Genomic DNA, 21213 nt, shown 5'->3' on the forward strand with positions numbered 1-21213 from the left:
ACACATCTGTATACTAACCATGAAGACATTTAATCCCATCACACGGCTAGCTTTGAATCATCTTAATATAAAGGAATGCTGGTGTTACCACCTGACTGCATTGGTGTCAATGAACACACGTTTCTACTGTTGATTTTCTGGTTTGAATATATTTATGATTTGTCCACAATGATTCACGTGAAGAAAAAGAGCTTTCATTCAAACTCTAACCCGAGGTGTGTTCAAAGTGACACTAAGCCTATGTGACACAATGCCTTTGTATACATGACAAAAATCAGAACATTGCATGAAATAGTCGATTAGTGCACCTGTTAAACTTGCCTTTATTTTTATTTTCCTCAAAAAAAAATTTGGGCAGTTTTGGAATTGCAATAATTTAATGTGAGTGGGGAGAAAAAGCCAGAGATTAGTGTGACTAAGTAAGAGTGTTTTCTTTCCACAGTAAGCATGAGAAGAAAGGTGTGTTTTTGTTTTTTTGAAGGGGGGAGGGGGGGGGCTTGATCTGTAACATGAATTATGAAAGCCAAAATGGCCCCTCTGCTGTTTGTATTGTATTACTGCAATTTATTTTCCACAGAATGTACTGATTCCAGCTTTGAAATGTTCAAACGCCACCGAGTTTGTGGTGCCCAAAATTGTAAAGAAAAAAGAAAAAAAAAAAGACAGAAGAAAAAAAAAAACCCTGAAGCAGTTGACTTGGAGTTAAAGCTCTCTGTACCCTGTGTGTTTTTAAGTTCAGACTGATTGGAACAACTCTCCATCAAAAGGCAAGTTAAATGTCAAAGTGTCATGATTCAAGTCATGAGTTGTATATACCTATCTTTGTATGTATACCAATAAATCCTGTGCTCTAATAAAAACAGTACTCTGAACTGAAATGGGTAAAATTAAAACATTTGTATTAATCCACAAATAACAAACAATCATCACTCCAATATATTAATGTTTATTACATTTAAAATGAGAACTATCCAAATTAGGAGTCACTATTTACTATCATAGTGTATATACATACACCAGTATCTAGTTGTATGAAACACCTTTGACCAGGGAAGAGCAGCAGGACATACTGTAGGTATGCTTGTTGTATTTTTATAAGCCTATATTTATTCCTATCAGAGTGCGGAGTTGCCCCGCAGCCCCCAATAACAAACTTGTTATATTAGCTGATTGAGTAGTCTGTGTGTCTGTGAGAGGTGTGCTAAATTTATATATTACAGACAAGATCAAATCTTAATATAGGCGGGGCAGTACAGTACATGCTGCCCTGGAAAATCTACTTATTGGTGACTAAATTGAAATGTGCTGTGATCGCAGAGATAAACAGGCATTAGTCCACTCACTGTTTAACTTTTACTTCAGTTATTTTCACAATTACGAGTACAAATAATTTGATTTAAATGTTCCCCTGTGAGGCAAGAAAAAAATCTGTTCTTCCATTTTCTTTGTCTGTTTTTACGTTGTTGTTGTTTTCCTCCAGTGTTCATGGCTGAAGGAGGTGTAAACGTCTGTACGGACAAATCTCTCTTGTTTTTTCCCCTGATGTAAAACAGGTGTGAAAAAAGGTTTTTCATGGCGTTTTTTTTTTTCCTCCTCTTTTGATGGTGAAAAAAGTTTAGTGTTTAGTGTTGTAATAATAATTTCTGCCACAAGAGGCTGAAGTGCAGCACAACTTTATGATCTGGTTCGGACTCAAAGCGTTCATGTTTTTAAAGTGTGTTCAGATCAAATGCAAGCTAAACTTTAAAGCCGTGCAATCATATATATAAATGATATAAAGTCGATGCAATATTTTGTGTGTAGGCTAAACGTAAGGTTCAGATGGCACAAATTTGTTTGAGTTGAAAAACTTCCAATTAATAGAATATGCATTAAAGATGTCAGAGATCAACACAATACCAAGTGATGTTTTTTTCTACCAACGTTTTCTCAAATGAAAAAAGTAAGCCAGAGAAAACTCGGATAAACTTGTTACAACATTTCAAGTAATTCCAGTAATTTGGTGGGGGTTGGATCTACATTTTCCCCACTTCTTAGGAGAAGAAAATCATTCAAAAAATGGATCATCAGATTATTTTCTCACTTGCCACTCAGGGCTTCCGTAGATTCTGACGCAGTGTACTCGTTTGAAACACCAAGATGGATAACAAAAAGCACTGTGCAGAAAAGCACAGACAGCAGCTGAGACTTTCTTCAAACGTACTTCCAGTGTTTTTCTCCCTTCCATCCTATCAAATTGCACCTGAAATATGTAAAAAAAAAAAAAAAAAAAAAAAGGCTAGTAAAAAGTCTTCCTTTCTACTAAAACACCAAAAGCATATCTCAGATGCAGCAGTATTTGAATTCACTGACTTGAGGATTGTAGTGGCAGTGTTTCTGTCTCTGTCTGTTTTACTGCAGCCTTCAAATGAGTGGAGTGAGAATAGATAAGCTATGTTATGATGTGAATGTTATTCTCATTTTGTCAGTCACTGTTTGTTTTTACATAAGTGCCATGTCATGCAGAGTGCTGAACGAGGGGTGTTCAGAAGTGAGAACAATTGATGATTGAAACATGGGTAACGTCTGACAGTGAGCCTGTCATTGCAATACACATTTTTATCACAGAAATAGGAGCTGTAGTATTTTCATGTGGCTGTAATTGTTCTGATTCATCGCTCATGGCAGATATTTAGCCCGCATCACCATGTGCGTTTTAACTGTTTGCTTAGCATCACTTTTATGAAACACAAAAAGGGGGAATTTTTTTTCTCCACTATGTTATAAACAGTAACAGTCGAAAAATCAATAGGCAGCATAAACCGTGACTGAAGAAAAAAAATATTGTGCAAACTTTGTTTCCTTCATTGATGGTCTTACAAGTGTGTATGTCTTTGTTACTTTACATTACAACTTGCTGCTATGACATTAAATAAACCTCCAAACCTGCTGATGCAAACTTGACGTGGAATTGATGTGGACACACCTGCTGGTTACACACACACACACACACACACACACACACACACACACACACAGACACACACACAAAAACACCTTTTTTTATCACATGCCTTCTCTTCAATTGCACAAGATTTTGTTTTTGGCATAAACATTTACAAGACAGGACAATGGATAGTGCTGGAGGTAAAGAGCGTGGGGAAGCCATGCAGCGAGGAGCGGAGGATTTGAGTTGATCCAGGAGCTGCTGGGTTCAGGTCCAGGGCTCTCTAGGTCGAACGTGGGCACTCTCAGTTTCCTGGTATTTCAGAGTGAAGAGTCCAGCCGATATGACACAACATTGTCATCATGAGTTAGCAGGTGATGCGTTGGTTAGCATCAAGTGGACACGATGAGCCTTCATGGTTCAAACAATAACTGTGTATGACAGGTGGACAAAGACCCTTGTTTCCAAACGCAAAGCCAAGGTGGACGTGCTTTAAACCTGCATTCTTTCTGACAGCCAGCAGGGGGTGACACCACTGGTTCCTAAAAGAACTCATGTTGTTTGTAAGTCTAAAGGCCCTGACACACCAAGCAGATGGAAAAGAACTAGTGGAGACGAAGGCCGCCTGTGGCATCGCCTCACGTCTTGGCCAAAAAGTTGCACTTGAACAAACCGCAAAGACTACAGCCGACAGCAAACCATCACATGCGTGAGGCGGCGGTACCTCGTTGTTATGATACGAGAAGACCATTTTCACACCGCTGTCGCTCACCACTCGTATTATAGTTAGTCTACTAATGGAGAATAATGTCTGATAAAAAGTAGAAAATGGTTGAAAAATTAAATTTCACTGCTTCCAGAGCTAATGTTAGCAATCAGCACTTACTAGCTAACATTTATGTTTGAGAATCAGAGATACAATACAAAAGGTGAATTGCTTAAAGCCTATGTTTCGTCCTCTAAACAAATGCTATTGATATAATTTTACACTTCTTATAATGTTGTTGTTCTTACAGAGCAGTCATTGTTTATTATTTTATTTATTTAAGATGAGGTTTTAAATAATTCATGAATATAAAAACATTATTTCAATGTGGACAGGCCCGGCTGTAGAGCAAACTGACTTAGGGGGCATGTGAGATTAAAGGGGGTGCAGCTACAGTGACAGGCAACAGTAATAAAAAAAATAGCATTGGTAGGTGTAATGGGTCCTGAACGTGGCCCCCGGTGAACTGACAGGCCATGTGCACCTGTCATGACCATCAGATCATGGATGTAATAAACACAACGTGAGTCACTGTTGTCATTTGAAAGCTTTGATATATTATACTGTAAAAAAAAAAGAAACTATTGTATTTGTTTTGCGTCCATTCAATTGAGGGTGCAGAAATGTCAAATGACGGTCCTCGTAGAACCGGTCCTGAATGTGGACCGTTTTTTGGGGTTCTTTCCTGAATAAGTCTACCACACTTCTCAGCAGTTGAATCCTCTTTTTTAAATGTTTTCGTCTTTTTAACTGGTTAACTGATCTGATCTCTCTTTGTTAGTTTAATGGCTGGTACCCATAGACTGTAAATAATGTAATGCTTTATTTATTTATCAATGATTGATCAACAATATAACAATATAAATGAGAGAAAAAGCGAGCAATGAATTTAAAAAAAATAACAAAACGAACAAGAAGTCGCCTATGGGGTAGGCCAACATACCATCTTAAAATGAAAGAGAGTTTTTAAAGGCTTTAAAATGCCCATAGTCCTGATGGATTTTATTATTAGTCAGTCCTTCCAGCGTTTCAAAATACATTTTCATTTCATTTTTAAACTGGTGGATATTAGGTTTCCTCTCAGACCAGTTGCATTTATGGATTTAATATTTGCCGTGTAAATTGAATATTTATGTCTAAATCATTTTATCTTTACATGGAATAACTATTTTTATTTCTATTGAAGTTCCTCATAACATTTCAAATACATGTTCAAAGTAAATCCATCAAAATGTAACAGGCTGCTATTTCGTTCTTCCTGTTACCTGGTGCGTCGAGTGGGCGTTCTTCTGCGCACTCACAGTACGCAGATACGGAAGCCGTGGAACTGAATCCGCAAGCTAGCTCACTAGCTTATCAAAATGGCCAGCTGGGGTAGGGTCGCCCAAGTCCTGAGGACAGTTTTGAGGAGTCCTCAGTCTCTGAAGAGTGTAGCACTTCGTCGGGCTGTCGGTCCTGCTGTGTTGGGCTCTTTAGTGGGAGCTGGAGTGATCTGTTATTCTCAGTATGCTAACATCAGGACTCTGCGCTTCGCTGTGCATGCCGAGGAGCACAAAGTGAGTAATAAAAGTTCTTATCGATGAAACTCAACGCTTACAAATGTTAAAACTGTGGCTGTCAAATGTCTGCGTACTTACATTTAATGGCGTATTTTGCAAAATATGCTAAATATTAGTTATGTCGACACATTTGTAATATTTACATAAAGGGCGTAAATACTGAGAATACGCCCCCCAGCTGTCACTCACTGACACTTTATACTGAGTAATGCTGGAGCCAATAACGAGGAGTGTTTACATGGTGCAGTAGTGTGCAGTGATATGTGTGTAACTTGTTTCAGGAAGCTGCAGCTCCACACATGTCTGCCAGAAAGGTCCGCTTCAATCAGTTCGCCTCAGTGATGTACGAGCAGGAGCCCTACATGACCCCCAGAGACTTCCTCTACTCCATCATGCTGGAAGATGTGGACCGTAAGAAGAGAGGCACCAGTCCCGATCCCATTCCAATACATAACACTAATACTGATTCAGATATTTCTTTAAATAGTAATTAATATCAATCAATCTTTAGCAGGTAAAATACCTTACTCATTGTTATGTTACTAAAGATAATATACAAAAAGGTTCAGTCTAGTCTATAGCAGCAAACTAGGAGCTGGTACAAACCTTCGCCAGCCCTAACAATATATAATAACTATATAAATAACTGAATTTTTCAAAGCAGGACTGCAATTTGAGAATGTTTAAAGTGCCCAAGATCTTTGTTGATCGGTGATGTGGATCTACGCCGTCAGTCCGATATCTGATATGTAAATGACGTCAATATCTCACCAGATACTGATATGGATCCGTCCTATCTCCAGTGATGCTCCGAGTTTAGTCTTTCTCTACTGCACGGTATATTTTCCCTCTTATAGGTGTGTGACAAGTTAACGGATAAAGCTGGATAAGTTATTGGAAAAACACAAAGCATATAGACGCTACCATACAAACCATGAACTCTCATTGAAGTGCTCATTGAGTATGAAAAGGGCGTGAGTCATATGGTTCAACCTTCAGGGTCACTAGGTTGATCTTAACCCTTCTGGACACGGGTGGAAGGCCTTATTAAAATCAACATGTAAAGCAGCACTATCAGGAGTGGTGTGGGAACGGGTAGTGTTAGCAACAAGCAAATCTAATAAAAGACAAAGAACATTTAAACCAAATCTTCTGTCTGCATGCTGCATGAAAAAAATAATACAGTCAGATTGTGCTCATGTGTTTGTAGGATTATTTCTGTTTATTATAAACAAATGTTTCCTGTTTCTTTTCCTGTAGGAAAGCTGCAGAAGAAGACATTAACAACAGAGGTTTGTTTACAACATGAATCAGTTTGAAGCGGATAGTAAAGCTGCACATGTCGAGCATTGTCTTCAGTTTCATGTTGTTTTCTTCTCAGGAAGTAAACGACATGTTGAAAGCTGCCTCCAAAGCTCGGGCTGGTAATGAACTGTTCAGGACCTTAGGAGACAACGGTAGGTCTTCAGTGTGTGAGCAACTGAATAAAGTAAACAACCTTCAGGGGTCTGTTCCAGAAAGAAGGTTCAACAAACTCTCAGTCTGACCCTGAGCTCTGAGTTGATTTACCCTCAGGTGGGAAACTCTGAGATTTAAGTTTGTTAAATCAACTCTGAGTAGGTTCACTCGGTGTTCAGCGTGTGCACCATGACGATAAAAAGCAATGGAGCCCTGATACTACGATTCACCATGGCAACAGGAGACAAAGAGTAGGTCCTCGTACTTTAACCTTCTAGAAATATAGAAACATCTTCATGCAGACTTAGACTACGGTGAATATGAACATGTTTTAAGAAGGGAAAAAAAGTATGCTGCTCACGTCAGCGCGTCAGGAAGTCTATTCAATGAATATTTGATCAGAATTATAAAAGCCTATTGCAGGTCAAAACCGGTGGCATGGTATTAAACCTAAAATCTATTTTCATTAAGATGCAACCCAGCAGGAGAAAAGCGACTTTAAAACAGCTCAAAATGAAATATAAGAACCAACCATACTTCCGTGGTGGTAACAGACCTTATTTGAATCATATTTAACATATTAAACAAAGTAAACTTAATTCAGTGTCTATTTGAATGTGCATTAACTTCATCTTCAACATAATGCTGGTTTCACACACATAGGCTAAATGTCCTCTCACCTTTATTCTGTTGAGTTATTAATTAGACCTAATTAAATTAAATGAACGTCTCCCTGCGTAAATGTAGCCTCAGAGCTTAAGTTACCTCCCTCTCTGGAACAGTCTTGAGTTACCCCTCTTTCTCGGGTTTGAGTGACCTCCCCTTCTGAAACGGACAATCCAGAGTTTCCCTAATTTCAGGGTTAACAGACTCAGGGTTTGAACTAAACCTGCTTTCTGAAACGGGCCCCAGGTCTCATGTCCTGCATCAGACCTGCTCAGAATGGGACGTTATAGTGACCACATCTGGGAAAGAGCTTGTCTCCTTTTCTGTTTATTAGTTTTTATTTCTTATCTGTTTGATTCAAAACGTGGCGTCCATGTCTGTGTGTCTTACAGGTCTGATATCCTACACAGAGTATCTCTTTCTGCTCACTATCCTGACCAGTGAGTAGATTCTAAACTCTGCATCTCTCAGTAAAACTGTACTGAATGGCTTTACCTGTTGTAATGTCAATTCATGTTGCATTTGCTCCAATAAGAATATTTTACTGTCTACACTTTGTTCACCTGCACACTGAAGTGACACTTAACAGTTTCTCTGCAGCACTTGTTGACAAATGATACTTTTAACTTATAAACCACACGTTTGGATGAGAGCCTGACTGATATTGGAATTTAATGTTAATAATATAAATTTTAGTAGGAAAAAAACAAAATGTTCAGCAACCCATTTATATCAGTCGGGCTCTCACATTAAAACAGGAAAGGTTTAATAAGCAGCTCTGGAAGAAAAAAAAACACTGCAATTTTTTTTCTGCTTCTCCTGGTTGTAGTTTGTGAACATTTCCATCTTATTGTATACAAAATGTCTCCCAATTTCTTAATATATATTCTCAATTTGGTCTTTGATTTGCAGAAAAATGAGAACTGCCTAAGATAACAAAGAGGTGCAGTATTTTTCTGACCTCTAATAACAAGTACAAGTACATATCAACAGAAAAACCTTTACATTTTGGGTATATTTGGTATTATAACCCTGACGTTTAAATACAGTGATATGCGTCTTTGCTTACTCTCCACCAGTCCTTCACATCACTGCTGGGTGACGTTAAGATGCCCTTCAAGCAGCTCAGCTTTGTGCCCGTTTGAAAATTCAAAACAATAAAAAGAGAAGGGAGAATCATCTTTAAGAGAGAATTTGGAGAGGTTTCTTGATGTTTTTTTTTTCCAGAGCTGAAGATATTGTGCTAGTGTTGGGATAACTGACAGTGCATTGCTGTTGCAGAGCCGCGTACTGGATTTCATATTGCTTTCAAAATGCTCGATGTTGACGGCAATGAGCATGTGGACCAAAAAGAATTCCTGACGGTAAGACCTCTGACTTATCCCGAGTTTTTTATTGGGACATTTCTACGATGTTGAAGTAATATTGAATACAACACGGATATTTTCAAAGTGTGCATTTAAAATTAAAAATAATCCCACCTTTAATGCTGCTGAAGCACAGACGCTGCCCCAGATGTGAGTATGAAGGATTTGAAGGTAAAGTGGAGCTGCACTGTTAGCTGCTGTAGTCTGTCATGTGTTTGCATCTCTGCAGCCTGAGTCAGCCCTCCAGTGGAGTCCAGATATTTAGAGCCCTGTAACCTTTCATCCAGCCTGAGCGATGACAGGAGAAATCCTCTGTGTGCTGACGTCAGGCCTCAGGCTGCTAGTCTGCATGTTGGCACGCACCCCGTGTCGTATTTACATGTTAGGACTTGGTGCACATGCCTCAAATAAAAGAGTGCATGGATTCTCATCTGCTCCGGTGTTTGTTTACGAGTGACATAGATGAAGGTTTCATCTCTGGTCTGATCTGACAAATGCTCTTTTTGTTCATTGTTTGTTGTAGTGTAGAGAGAAGATGTTACATATGTTCAGATTTTGACCTAAAATAACTCCAATAGAGAAGGACGTTTTAATTTCTCTGAATGAATGTTAACATCGTATTTCATTCTTGTTTCTGAAGTTGAAGAAAATTATCGGAAAAAGCAAAAGAAGAGTTCCTAAGGAAGGCACAGAGGTGAGGATTGGTTGTCATTAAAGTGTATAAAGTTGATGTGCTGTATTACTCAACACATGATGTGTATAATCTCTTGATGTGGACAGATAGCAGCTGAAGAGGGGGACAACGTGAACACCACCCTGCAGGTGTACTTCTTTGGGAAGAGGGGACAAAATAAGTTGCAGTATCAGGAGTTCCACAGGTAAGGAAACTCTGCATGCAGCCCCACAGGTATATCAGAGGAAACCAATATTATCAACCGACATATGTTACAATTTATATCAGTGTCAGTGTGTGCGTACAGTAGAAAGAGTCAATCAAACTTAATGCTAGTGGTACCTTATGAAAAGGTCTTATCATTTAGTTTTATTGTCCAGCAGAGTGCGCTCTTGATCAAAGTTTACAATACTCTCAGCACTATCTGCAGCACACGTAGCGGAGTATCACAACTCAGCAGAAATGATGAGAAATCTTCTTTCATTTGTTTGAGAAAGCAGTCTTCGTATTACCTCTATGTCGTTGCAAAATGGGTGCACGTTTGGGTTAGAAAATGTAGATAAAAAGTTCAGCTTTAAAACTACACTTTGTGGGCCGCCGGTAGCCTAGTGGTTAGTACGCACGCCCCATGTACAGAGGACGGCCCAGGTTCGAGTCTGACCTATTGCTCTTTTCCCGCATTTCATACCCCACTCTCCCTATCTCTCTCTCTCCCCTTCCCTGATCTCCAACTCTGTCCTATCTCTAAATAAAGGCATAAATGGCACAAAAAAAAACAAAATACACTTTTTTCATGTCAGTAATTAGGACATTTTGTCTTCTAAATTCTTGAAGGTTTTACTCTACAAACAGTCTGTGCTCACACACTAACAAGCTGCTTTCTTTTGCAAAGTAAGGTCACTTTTTTTCCTGTTCATCCTCGAGACAATTCATTCATGATTAGATGATTCTTTTTTTTACCTCATTTTACATTTAATTACCTTGTAAACAAAATAACAAACACTTTCAAATTCAGATTTTTTTCATATATTATGGGAGCAAATGTAATGTAAGATGAAATCATGTTTCAAGCCTCTCTGAAGTTAGAAATGAAATCAGTTTGAATCAATCAATCGCCTCTCTCCCTGGTTTGCCTGTCTGAAAAAATGCAGCTACAGTGTCCTCTTGGATTCCTCTTTGGTAGATTAAACATGATAAAGTGTCCTCCAGGGTGCCCTTCCTGTGTTGAAAGGGTGATGTAGTGCACTAATGGGTGCCCTAAAAATTGAAAAGTGAAGTGCCCCTTGGGGTGCCATGAATGCAAAAAATGAGGAGGCCTCTGCATGCCTCTTAATGGTTAAGTAGTTCCCTCTGTGGTTTTATTACAAAGGTGCAATGTCAAATATATTTATTTAATCCTAACCTGGGTTATCCTCCACCGTCTGTGCATTGGTGCCTCACTGTGTGCGGCTGATGGTCTTTTTATTTATTTTCAGTCTCTACATGTGTCCACCTCTGGATGGACGGATAAAATGCTGCTGTGCATTGATTATATCTCTGAATGATGTATTATGTTATTTGATGCAGATGTTCTCCTCTAATGATCTTTTTAATGTTTTAACTCAGTTTAAATATTCAGGTTTGAGCTGTTGGTAAATTCTCTGTATTTTAAAAGTGGAGTTAGTCACACATTGAAACTTAATAACAGCCGTGGTAAGAAAGCAAAAGAAAAGTGCGCTCCTTTTCTGGGAGAAGTCGATGCAGACAGACTGTTTTTTTACAACCACAGGAGTCGCCCCCTGCTGGTCATTACAATAATGCATACTTAAAGGCAGGGTTGGTAATTTTTGGAAAATTAGCATGATTTTGAAATTAGCATTCCCTCAGTGCCCCGTCTGCACCCAGCCCCTCCCATCTGTGCTCCCTCTAAAGCCACGCCCCCTCACTTACATGCACGAGCGCCGTTGGTCCAGAAGCGGACCTCAGCTCATGCTTTGAGTTCTTAACTTGTATCCCTTTTCTTTTCTTTTCTTTCCGACCTTTAAAACAATAATGAATGTTTGTTTTATTGTTAAGGTATAGTTGGTTTCGTTGTGATCATTTTTCTCTCGTCATTTCAGGTTCATGGAGGACCTGCAGGCTGAAGTCCAGGAGATGGAGTTCCTGCAGTTCTCCAAAGGCATGGACACCATGAGGAGAGAGGACTTTGCAGAGTGGCTGCTGCACTACACCAACGAAGAAGACAACGAGATGTACTGGGAGAACATGAGGAAGAAGATCCCTGCTGGCCAGGTTTAAACACCTCTCATTGCAACATCTAAAAAAAAAAAAAGGTTTCTTTGAATGCAGAGTAAAAGTCAGCTGAGTGTTTGTGTTGCAGAGTATCACATTTGATGAGTTCAAAGTCTTCTGTCTCTTCACCAACAATCTGGAGGATTTCGCCTTTTCCATGAAAATGGTGTCTGAAGCCAACCGTCCCGTTGGAATGAGTAATGCCTCTTTTCATAAGAAGTACACTCGATGACCCCTCCACTCTTCACACAGTGTATACAGTAACTCCATGTTTCTCTCTGCAGCTCAGTTTAAGCGAGCGGTGAGGATCGCCACAGGCCACAATCTGTCTGAGAACGTCCTGGATACTGTGTTCAAACTCTTCGATATGGACGGAGACAACCGCCTGAGCCATAAGGAGTTCATCGGGGTGATGAAAGACCGAGTGCTGCGAGGCCTGAAGGTGGGTCTGCCCATCTTTACACTTACATCATGATAAAGCAGCTGTTTGTGTCTGCAGAATAATAATAATATAATAATAATCTTTGTTTATAGAGCACTTCTCAAAAACAAGTTACAAAGTGCTTTACAAGGACTGCAAATATAAAAACAGGCAGGTCATAGAATAATAAACAAGGCAAGATTAAGGAAAATCACTTTAAGATATAAAATAAGATTTTAAAAGAACTGTAAAATACATATAATTCTTTTAAAGGAATTCTAAAAAGTAACAATTCAAAATGAAGAAAAATCAGGAAAGGCTCGCCGGAAAAAGTGTGTCTTAAGACGAAGGGACTTAAAAGAGATGAGTGATTTGTCTGATCTCCTCGGGCAGGTCGTTCCAGAGTCTTGGAATAAATAATCCATCTTAAATGAATTTATGTTGATGAACACTTTGTCGTCTTCAGGTGCAGCCGCAGAGCGGATTCTCTGGATACTGGAAATGCGTGAAGAGAGAGACCGTGAAGGGGGCCCGCGAGGCCATGGGAGACTCCGCCAGCCCCATTTGAACCACAGTGACGACTGATAGATGATCAATCCAACAAACCACTGACCACTCCGGTGTTTTATAATCACAAAGGTGGTGTGAAAGATTCAAATGTACAGAATCAAAAGGATTTACACCACTAACCTGTGTATAAATATGTTTACATATATTAGCTTGTGTTGTCTCATGTTAGCTACAAAGCTGTGGGTCGACTTGTGGTTTTTCATATATTACAAGTTTCTATTGTTTGGTGCAGTGTGCTTTTATAATGTGTTTCATATTCAGGAAAAAGAGCCACTATTTAATAACCATTAGATAGGAAAAATCCAAATCATATAAAATCAAAAACACTACACGACACAGCAGCTCATCAGAGCCCTGCAGCTGCTGTTTTTAGGTTGATGGTCAGTACCAGAAGAGATTAAAGTAACAATATATATTTTTTAAATTCAACCCAACTGGACTACCTCCCGCCCCCCCTGAAGTCTCTGATGTGGGACTCTTACAGACCCACAGTCATGACATCTCTACATCTATATGAAATGTTTCTACGACTCCTAAGCTGTTTACTAAGAAAGAAGTGATTCTCATATTTGTGTCTTCATGCAGCAGTGAAGTCGTGCTGTGTTTGTTTGTTTACAATCAGAGATGACTGTAAACATTAGAAACCCTGTGTGTACGCTGTATTCTGAATGAGCTTCAAACACGTCAAAGAAGCGATAGCATCATATGCCTCACGCCTTCATCAGATAACGGAACATTTGATATAAGACCTTATTTGTTTTATTTCTCACCATGTTTGAGTCTGAAATGGAACAGATTTTTATTTAGTTCTTGGTTGTAGTCTGCCACTTTCACACCTGGACAGGTACTACAGATATAAATTAGACTTCTGGTTAATCTTAAAGAGTATTTTAGTCAAATGTACTGCCCTTGAAAAAAAAAAATTATATAAAGTAATATTAAATAAACAAAATATTAAGGCACCAGTAGTGTTAAGTGCGCTTACCCCATGTACGGAGGCTGTAGTCCTACAAGCGGGTGACCCGGGTTCAAATCTGACCTGTGGCTCCTCTCCTGCATGTTTGTCCCCTCTCTCTACAATTTCTAACACTATCCTGTCATATCTCTAAATAAAGCATAAAACATGTTTAAAAAAAATATATATATACACAGTATTGTCGTATAAAGAATGATACTCTGCAAGAAACTCAAATCTAAGCGAGTGTTTGTCTAACATCTAGTCTAGATAAACGATTTGAATATCTCATTTGAAAGGAGCAGGAAATGTCAGATTTTGTACTTATTACAAGCAGTACAGGCCTGATTTTATTTAGTAATATCCTGTCATGAGGTCTTTATCTGAACTTGTCAGATGAATCTGGTTTATCCTAAGGGTAATGAGGTATTCACTTCAAATGTAAACTGTTAAGATTGGACTTTCTTTTGCAGTGCAGTGGGAGATTGATGTGCATGTAAATGTTTCTACTGGCATTGGGCTTCAACATTTAATCTGAAAATCATGAATCAAATCTCAAGCCCCGCCTTTAAATGGAAGGTCAAATGAAAAACATTGATCTGGAGGTTTTCCTCTCTCCTATGTATGAACAGCTGTGAGTTGGGTTGTGCTGTTTACAAAACGTCTTGTATGTGACTTAGTGGAGTTTATTTTATATCCAGAATGATTGACTTGTTTTGCACTTTTAGCCCAACGCGTTGTTTCAGTAAACTGGGCTTCAAGGGAGGATGCTGATGTGCATTAAACAGCTTTAAGTGTTTTGATTATGTGTGGTGGGTATCTAATAAAGATTTATTTTAAAGACGTTTGAGTGATGATCAGCATCTTTTGAGCTTCAGAGAATAAAGCAGCTGTGAGAACTATTACATCATTTATTGTAGATTTGACCTGTTCAGATCACATGAGTATGTGGGTTAACCATTGACGATCGTGGTGCTAATTATCTTTACCATACATAGAATTCAAAAAGGAAAATGGACAGAAACAAGCGTACGTCTGTGATAGATGAACAGATTAGTGACTGATGCCAAAGTTATCAGTGAGTACAGCATACACAGCTACGATACAATAAAATTACATTGAGCATGAAGCCATCTTTGGTCTTCTCATCACTATAAACAAATACATAGAAATTTTGTATTGTATCAAAAATAGAAATTACAGAGTCATATTGAAAGTAAATTCACATTTTTGACATACAATAGAAGGAGATTACCTAAGAGACATAATGTGGGGTTACATTTTTCATCCTTGGCGTTAAGGACCCGATGGTTTCTGCCACTTTTTGAACATTCATTTGTTTTCTTGAAGAGTTGCATCTATCAACATATCGCCGTCATCCATCTGTATGCAACCAAGAAAACAAAAAAACAAAAACAAATGAAAGACAAAGTAGATTGTCATTGTTAAAAACAAAGCGTGTGCTTGGATCCCGGGCTTTGAAGTCTTGGTCAGGACCAACATTCGGTGGCGACGTAGCGGTCCTGACGGACGACGTGTAGCTTTGCTCAAAGTGAGTCTGGTTGTGTCTTTAGTTGTCTGTGTTTGTGTAGCTGTCCTCCTCCTCTTCCTGGTTCAGAGTTTGTTTTTTTCTGCTCTCAGAGGCACACTTCATGAGCTGCAGACAAAGTGGACCTCTGCTGAGATAACAGGGAAGTGCTTTCAAAGTGTTTGATCCACTGTGGGGGGAGAAGAGAAAAAGATGTGTGAGGATCTGGGAACATTTGGACCACAAAATAAAAAGGTCATATGAGGAAGCGTTCTCTTCTAAAGGAGCGGTGATGTCATATTTAAGAGAAGATGCTGTATGTAGCCAAGGGTCTTTTTAATAAAAGAGAAGTACTAAGGGGGCCGGACATTCCCCATGTTCAATCTGTAAGGGAGGACTTTAAAGCTCCTATAATGAACTTGTGGTTTGGGCTGATTTGACGCCCCCCTGTGGACAGAACGGTAACTCTCATCTTATTGCAAATTTAGTCCTGTAGATGTGTAAGTCGTGTTTTGAGCAGAAACTCTCCTCCTGCTTCTTTTAACTCTTAAACATATCACTGATCAAGAATCTGCTCTGTGGAAAATGTTTAGAAAAAAAAAAAGGAGAGTTTCTGCAGCGTGATTTTAATCTCCTGTCTGACACCTTCCCCGAAGCTTTAAAAATAACCATGTGGAAATAATCTATTTCAGTTCCAATTCCTTTTTTATGCTTTTATTGGTCAAACAGAGGCATCGATATTAACTTCGGTCAGTTCCATAACCCGTAAAAAAAATCATCACAGGAGCTTTAAATGTGTCAATAAGGTAACTTTCAGATCTTAGATACGTGTGTTTTTTTCAAACCACAATGTTGCATTCAACATCTTTATGTACAGTTAATCTCCAAACCCCCTCTCAACAGAGTTAGAGGAAAATAACACAAATGTTTGTTTGCTTAAAAACTGGCAAATAAGTCTGCTCATCAAAAGAAACTCCTTTAAAAATAAATCAAGAAATTAACTGATTAACTTTGGTTGAAAGAAACTTAAATATATATTTAAATGATAAAACCGTTCTGGGGTCTTATTTAGCTCACATGCTTTAGTTAGTTAGTTACTCTATAATTAGAATATGTACAGCCTAGTGGTTATGTCGTGCGTCCCATGTACAGAGGCTAAAGTCGGCAGCGGCCGTGGGTTTGAATCCGACCTTAGGTCTTTGCTGCATGTCCTCCCCCACGCTCTCTCTCTCCTCCTAACATTTCCCATCTCTTTATAAAAATATCTTTTTGAATAAGATAACCTCCTCATGAGTCCGTTACATCTGATTTTACTCAGTAGATGTTTTTATCTGAACGTTAAGTTAGTGGTATTTTCATGTAATTTAATATTTCATCAGGAGCAGTTTGAGCAGTGAAGGTGAGTCTGACCTGTACGTTATCAGATATTGATATATGAGGTGGAAGTGTTTAATGAAAGTGGTCTCTCGTGTCTTTTTACATCCCTGTTAATAATGCCATCACTTCACTCACACATGCTGGTAAAAGTTGTCCTCTAAACATTTAATGAGTGATGAAACGATTTTGATTTTTTTCCCTCTATCCCATTTATCAAGCCCGGCACAGTTCTGTTCATCATGAGTCTGGTTCTGCCTATTAAAGGAAGGATTTTTCTTCCCACTTTAACTTTACTCATGTTGGGTCTCTATAGAAGAGCAGGTGAAGACCTCACTCTTTGTTAAATTACAAAGTGTCTTGAGATCACATTTGTTATGAATTGGTGCTTTACAAATAAAGACTGATTGATTTTAATTGGGGTGAGATCACATTTCTACATCACATCTCATTTTTTCCTGGTTTAAGAATGAATTATTTGTAAATCTGCAGATTAATTAATCCGACATGAAACAAAAAATATTTCTATTTAAAAATCTAAACTGATTTATGGAGATTCTGAATTTTATTATCAGCAATTTGTCACTTGTGAGAATTATCGATTACAGGAATCTATGATCAGATTACATCATGTTAGAAATGGACTGGGACCAGTAGACATTACACATTTCAGGAATAGACTTTAATACTTCTGAAATATCTTCCAACTAATTAGGAAATGTGATGGTCATTTAATTTGCAAAGGTTTAGAAAATTGATTTTCCCATTCACGATATCTGTTGTATGACAGTGCTGCTCGATTAATGGTTCAATAACCATGATTACTTTGAAAGATTTTGAGATCACGATCATGAAACTGATGCTCTTACAACATCTGCATCTATCAAATTAAAACAATGTTAATGGGGGGGGGGGGGTAGCAGTAGATAACTCCCATGATTCCCAGCTAGCCTCGTCATTATTTTTTGTTATTTAAGTATTGATTGAGAGCCATGTTGAAGGTAAAAACGAGATACAAATATCGTAGTCCATATACTGATTTTTTTTTTTAATCCACAAGGCTGATGTTTACAGGTACATTTTTTGCGCTAGATTCCCATTGATTTCACATTGTAGATATCACCTCTTTTATTCTATTATTCTTTATTTTATTTATTTGATTACCTCCATATAAAGCCCATTGTCCATCGAGCAGTTCAGTTCAGTATGGTACCCATTTATTGGCGTTTCCACTTTCAGAGGTTAGATATGGTACCAAATTAACAGATCTGTACTGTCCTATGTTTTTGCTAGCATTCTGTTGCCAAGTGTACCTATGAGACCCTAAAGGTAGAGCCAGACACACTGCAGTCATTTGATTGGTTGAAAGAATTGTCACATTTCATTTTATAGCAGTAACAAAAGACAAACACAAAACGCGTCGTCCTGAAGTTTTCAAGAGTTATTTAACCCTGTTGAATAATGTCAGCACGCAGCACCGCCCCATGGACAACATCAGAGGTGCAGACCTCTGCTGGACGTCCTCCATTGTTGCCCTTCGTTCACTGTGTTTTTTGTTTTACATTTAATTTATTGGCGGGCTGCATGGTGCACGAATTTGTATTTTGATCATCTTTTATCAGTATTTCTACTTGTTTATGATCATTCTGCATAACATTCATTTAAACCAAAACTTGATTGATGATCTTGACTTTGCTTTTTCTGCTGTTGACTATTTTTGAAAGATACTGCTTAACTTTAAAGAGGACATATTAAACCCCTTCTCCACCTTTTCAAACAGTCTCCTGTGGTCTAAATGAAACATCTGTGCTGTGCTTTGGTCAAAATATAACATGAATCAAGCACCAGAGGAGGTTTGTGACCCTGTATAAACCAGCTCTCTCAGAACGCTCCGTTTTGGTGTGTGTGTCTCTTTAAATGCAATGAGCCCCCCCTGAATTTTCCCAATAGACATCACTCCTCTGTAGAGAGAATAAAAATGGCCGACCTGCACAAAAGTTTTGTTCTAGTCTGGGGGTGGAGTCCATGGGTGGAGATATCAGGAGAGGGGAGGGTTTTTTTTTTATACCAGAATCCCACTGTGACATCACAAGGAGAGCACATTTGAAACAGAGCGTTTTTGTCTGTATTGTAAGACTTATACAGACCACAAACAAAGGACTGGATGGGTTTATTTCACATGATTTGGGTCAGTAGACACTCAGGTTACCCAAATATATGTTCACAAACACTGTGGAAGTGGATTTTTCATAATATGTCACTTTAACCGTTTCTCAGCCAATTTAAATTTGAAGTGTCAAAAAAACAAACACTATTAACACTGTTAATAATTTGCATCTCTACTTTTCAGTGATCTTCTGATCGGGAGTTCTAATTGGATCTTTTCTTTGGTTATAACAAACGGTTTTAGTTTTAACTAAATTTGATGTAAAATCCTAATTTTACATCCCACCCCCCCCCCCCCCCCCAGGACAGATGTTGTCTTACCATTCACCACATGAGGATGGAGACGTCAAGGGTCGCTCTCCTTCTTAACTGTCACGTCTCCGTCTCCGGCGAGGATGGTGGAGATCTCTCCCTGCATGAAGGCCCAAGGCACGGTGGATCCAGAGAGGGGACAGCGCTCTCCACTGGGGCAGTACACCTCCCCGCCCTGGCCCTGGCTGCGGATGAACCCTCGGGTGCAGGGGAAGCAGAACTTGTGGTGCGGGACGGACGGACACTGGACAAAGTGTGTGTCCTCCAGGCGCTCTCTGCAGAGGGTGCAGCAGAGCAGCGTGCCCTGACCGCCGCTCGTGGACTCCCCGGCGCCGGCGTTACTGCTCTGCCCCACGGCGCTCAGACTCTGCCCCATGGCTGCCTGGGAGACTGAGGTGGAGGCGGTGGAGGGGCTGCTGCTGGTGGGACGTCCGGCTGAGGAGGAGTGGGCTGTAGACATGCTCGGGCTGTCTCTGGCCATCTGACTGGAGCTCAGGCTGTCCGCGACACCCATCAGCGCAGAGATGGGCGAGGGCTGGCTGTGAAGACGAGGCGGACCCTCTTGTGGGGCGGCCATGCCGGGAAGAGGCTCCATGCCTGAGTAAGCGCCTCGGGGCCACGGGTCTCTGGCGGGGTGATCAGGCCGGCCTTCGCTCTCTCCATTCTCTGACCCCGGAGAAGGTTTGCGGCGTCGGGTTGTACCCTTTGCAGGTCCAGGGCGTCCAGCAGCCGCCATGGGCATCCCTGCGTCTGGCTGCGGGAGAACCTCAGGGATCGGGGGCTCTTTAAACATCCGGACACCATCGTTTAACAGCTCAGACAGTCCGCGCCAGTCTCCCGTCCCCTGCCTCTTCTCGTACTCCACATATCGAAGACCAGAGTTCACCGCTTTACCCGCGTCTTTGGCCGAGTCGCGGAACATCTGCCTGACCAGGTCCGGGACTCCTGAGAAGATCATCCCGGAGCCGGCAGGATACTCCACAAACACCTTCAGTTCGAACTCCGGGGTGCTGCTGGCATCGAAGGCCAGGACCCGGCCCACCAGGTTGTGGTCTTTCCTGAAGCGCACGTTGAAGGGGACGCAGCTGCTGAGCGCCATGAGAACATCCCGGACCGCTTTGGGACGGCTTGGCCAGCCTTCGACCCTGCTGCGAGCCACCTCGTTCAGCTCGGCCATCACCTCATTGTTCCTCCACACAGCAGGGTCTATACCCACCAGGGCTGAGGTGCTAGCACCCACACCTAGAGACACAGCCTGTCTCCTGCCAGCCTCACCCATGATGGGGCCAGCTGAGACTGCAATAGGTGTTGCCCCAGCCCTGGAGCCCGACAACGGGGCTAACAGACCATGAGGGGCCGCTACTAACCCCTGAGCTATCAAAGCATGAGATATGGTGCCGTGAAGACTTGGGACTGCCCCCACTATAGCCCGCCGAGTGTTTGGGCTCTGTCTGCTGCCCTCTGACAGGGCCACATCTTCAGCTCTGTGCAGCCCATTGGGGAGGCGAGAAGACACCCCATACTCACCCCTCCCCCTCTCTATACGCTCTGCATGCTGCCGCCCTGCTTCAATGGGCCCCGCAGAGCTGGGTTTCCCCTGCGGTGGACCGGGGGACCTGCCGTCTAAAACCCCGTGTGTGCTCTTCAGCTGCCTGGCGGTCTCGATGAGGAGCTCTATCCGGTCCGCGCCGTCGTAGTTGACACATCCCCGGCACACTGCCTCGCTGAACTCCCACAGCATGGCCCAGGGCATCTTGGGCAGGTCGCAGAGGTAGCACCACTGCCGTCTGGAGGAAGACTGCGAGGCGGAGGACATGTTGTTTACAGGCCCTCGACCAAACTTTCTTCGGGAGGCCTACACGTTACGTTCCGCGGGGTTTTCAGCGATAACCTCAATTCTCGGACACCTCTCGCGACATTACGCGCATTTTAAGACGGAAATGAAACGATAACGAGGCTCTTAACGCGACTTTAAAGTGCGGCTGGTTAAAGTTAGCGACGTCTTCTTTCTCGATTTGTTCGTGTCGGTCTGTGTGGAAGGAAGTAAAATGTCATAAGACACCGGAAACACCTACGCGACCGAGGCTGAGGGAGCACTGGGAGTTGTAGTTTTTTTCTCTCTCATTTGCCTCTGTATTTTTCTTTTTGTCTAGCTACAGTATTTGTATGAGGGACAAAAAATGACTAAAGTATAAATAAAT

General features: G+C 40.7%; 2 protein-coding genes and 1 long non-coding RNA gene across 4 annotated transcripts in view; 2 read left to right on the forward strand and 1 right to left on the reverse strand.

Moving 5' to 3' along the window:
* LOC132988549 (uncharacterized) overlaps positions 1-14476 on the forward strand; it is a 188925-nt gene extending 174449 nt beyond the window's left edge. For both annotated transcript variants that reach the window (XR_009675818.1, XR_009675817.1), the window contains exon 2: positions 13162-14476. This is a non-coding gene — a long non-coding RNA (uncharacterized LOC132988549). The remainder of the gene's footprint in view (positions 1-13161) is intronic.
* On the forward strand, positions 5001-14476 carry micu2 (mitochondrial calcium uptake 2). The gene is made up of 12 exons (XM_061056002.1): positions 5001-5248; positions 5533-5662; positions 6512-6543; positions 6633-6708; positions 7768-7815; positions 8657-8739; positions 9383-9436; positions 9523-9620; positions 11515-11686; positions 11775-11883; positions 11971-12128; positions 12574-14476. Exons 1-12 carry the CDS (start codon positions 5054-5056, stop codon positions 12673-12675), a joined length of 1257 nt encoding a protein of 418 aa, XP_060911985.1. The 5' UTR covers positions 5001-5053; the 3' UTR covers positions 12676-14476.
* A 53-nt stretch (positions 14477-14529) lies between these two features.
* Positions 14530-21076, reverse strand: LOC132988546 (interferon regulatory factor 2-binding protein 1-like). Its single transcript, XM_061055999.1, has 2 exons — positions 19022-21076; positions 14530-15350 (listed from the first exon to the last, which is right to left on the reverse strand). The coding sequence occupies exon 1, from the start codon at positions 20826-20828 to the stop codon at positions 19047-19049; it is 1782 nt and encodes a 593-aa protein (XP_060911982.1). The 5' UTR covers positions 20829-21076; the 3' UTR covers positions 14530-15350; positions 19022-19046.
* Between the last annotated feature and the right edge of the window lie 137 nt (positions 21077-21213).

The sequence above is a fragment of the Labrus mixtus genome, chromosome 14 (genome assembly GCF_963584025.1).
Source record: "Labrus mixtus chromosome 14, fLabMix1.1, whole genome shotgun sequence".
In the NCBI taxonomy this organism is placed as follows: Eukaryota; Metazoa; Chordata; class Actinopteri; order Labriformes; family Labridae; genus Labrus; species Labrus mixtus.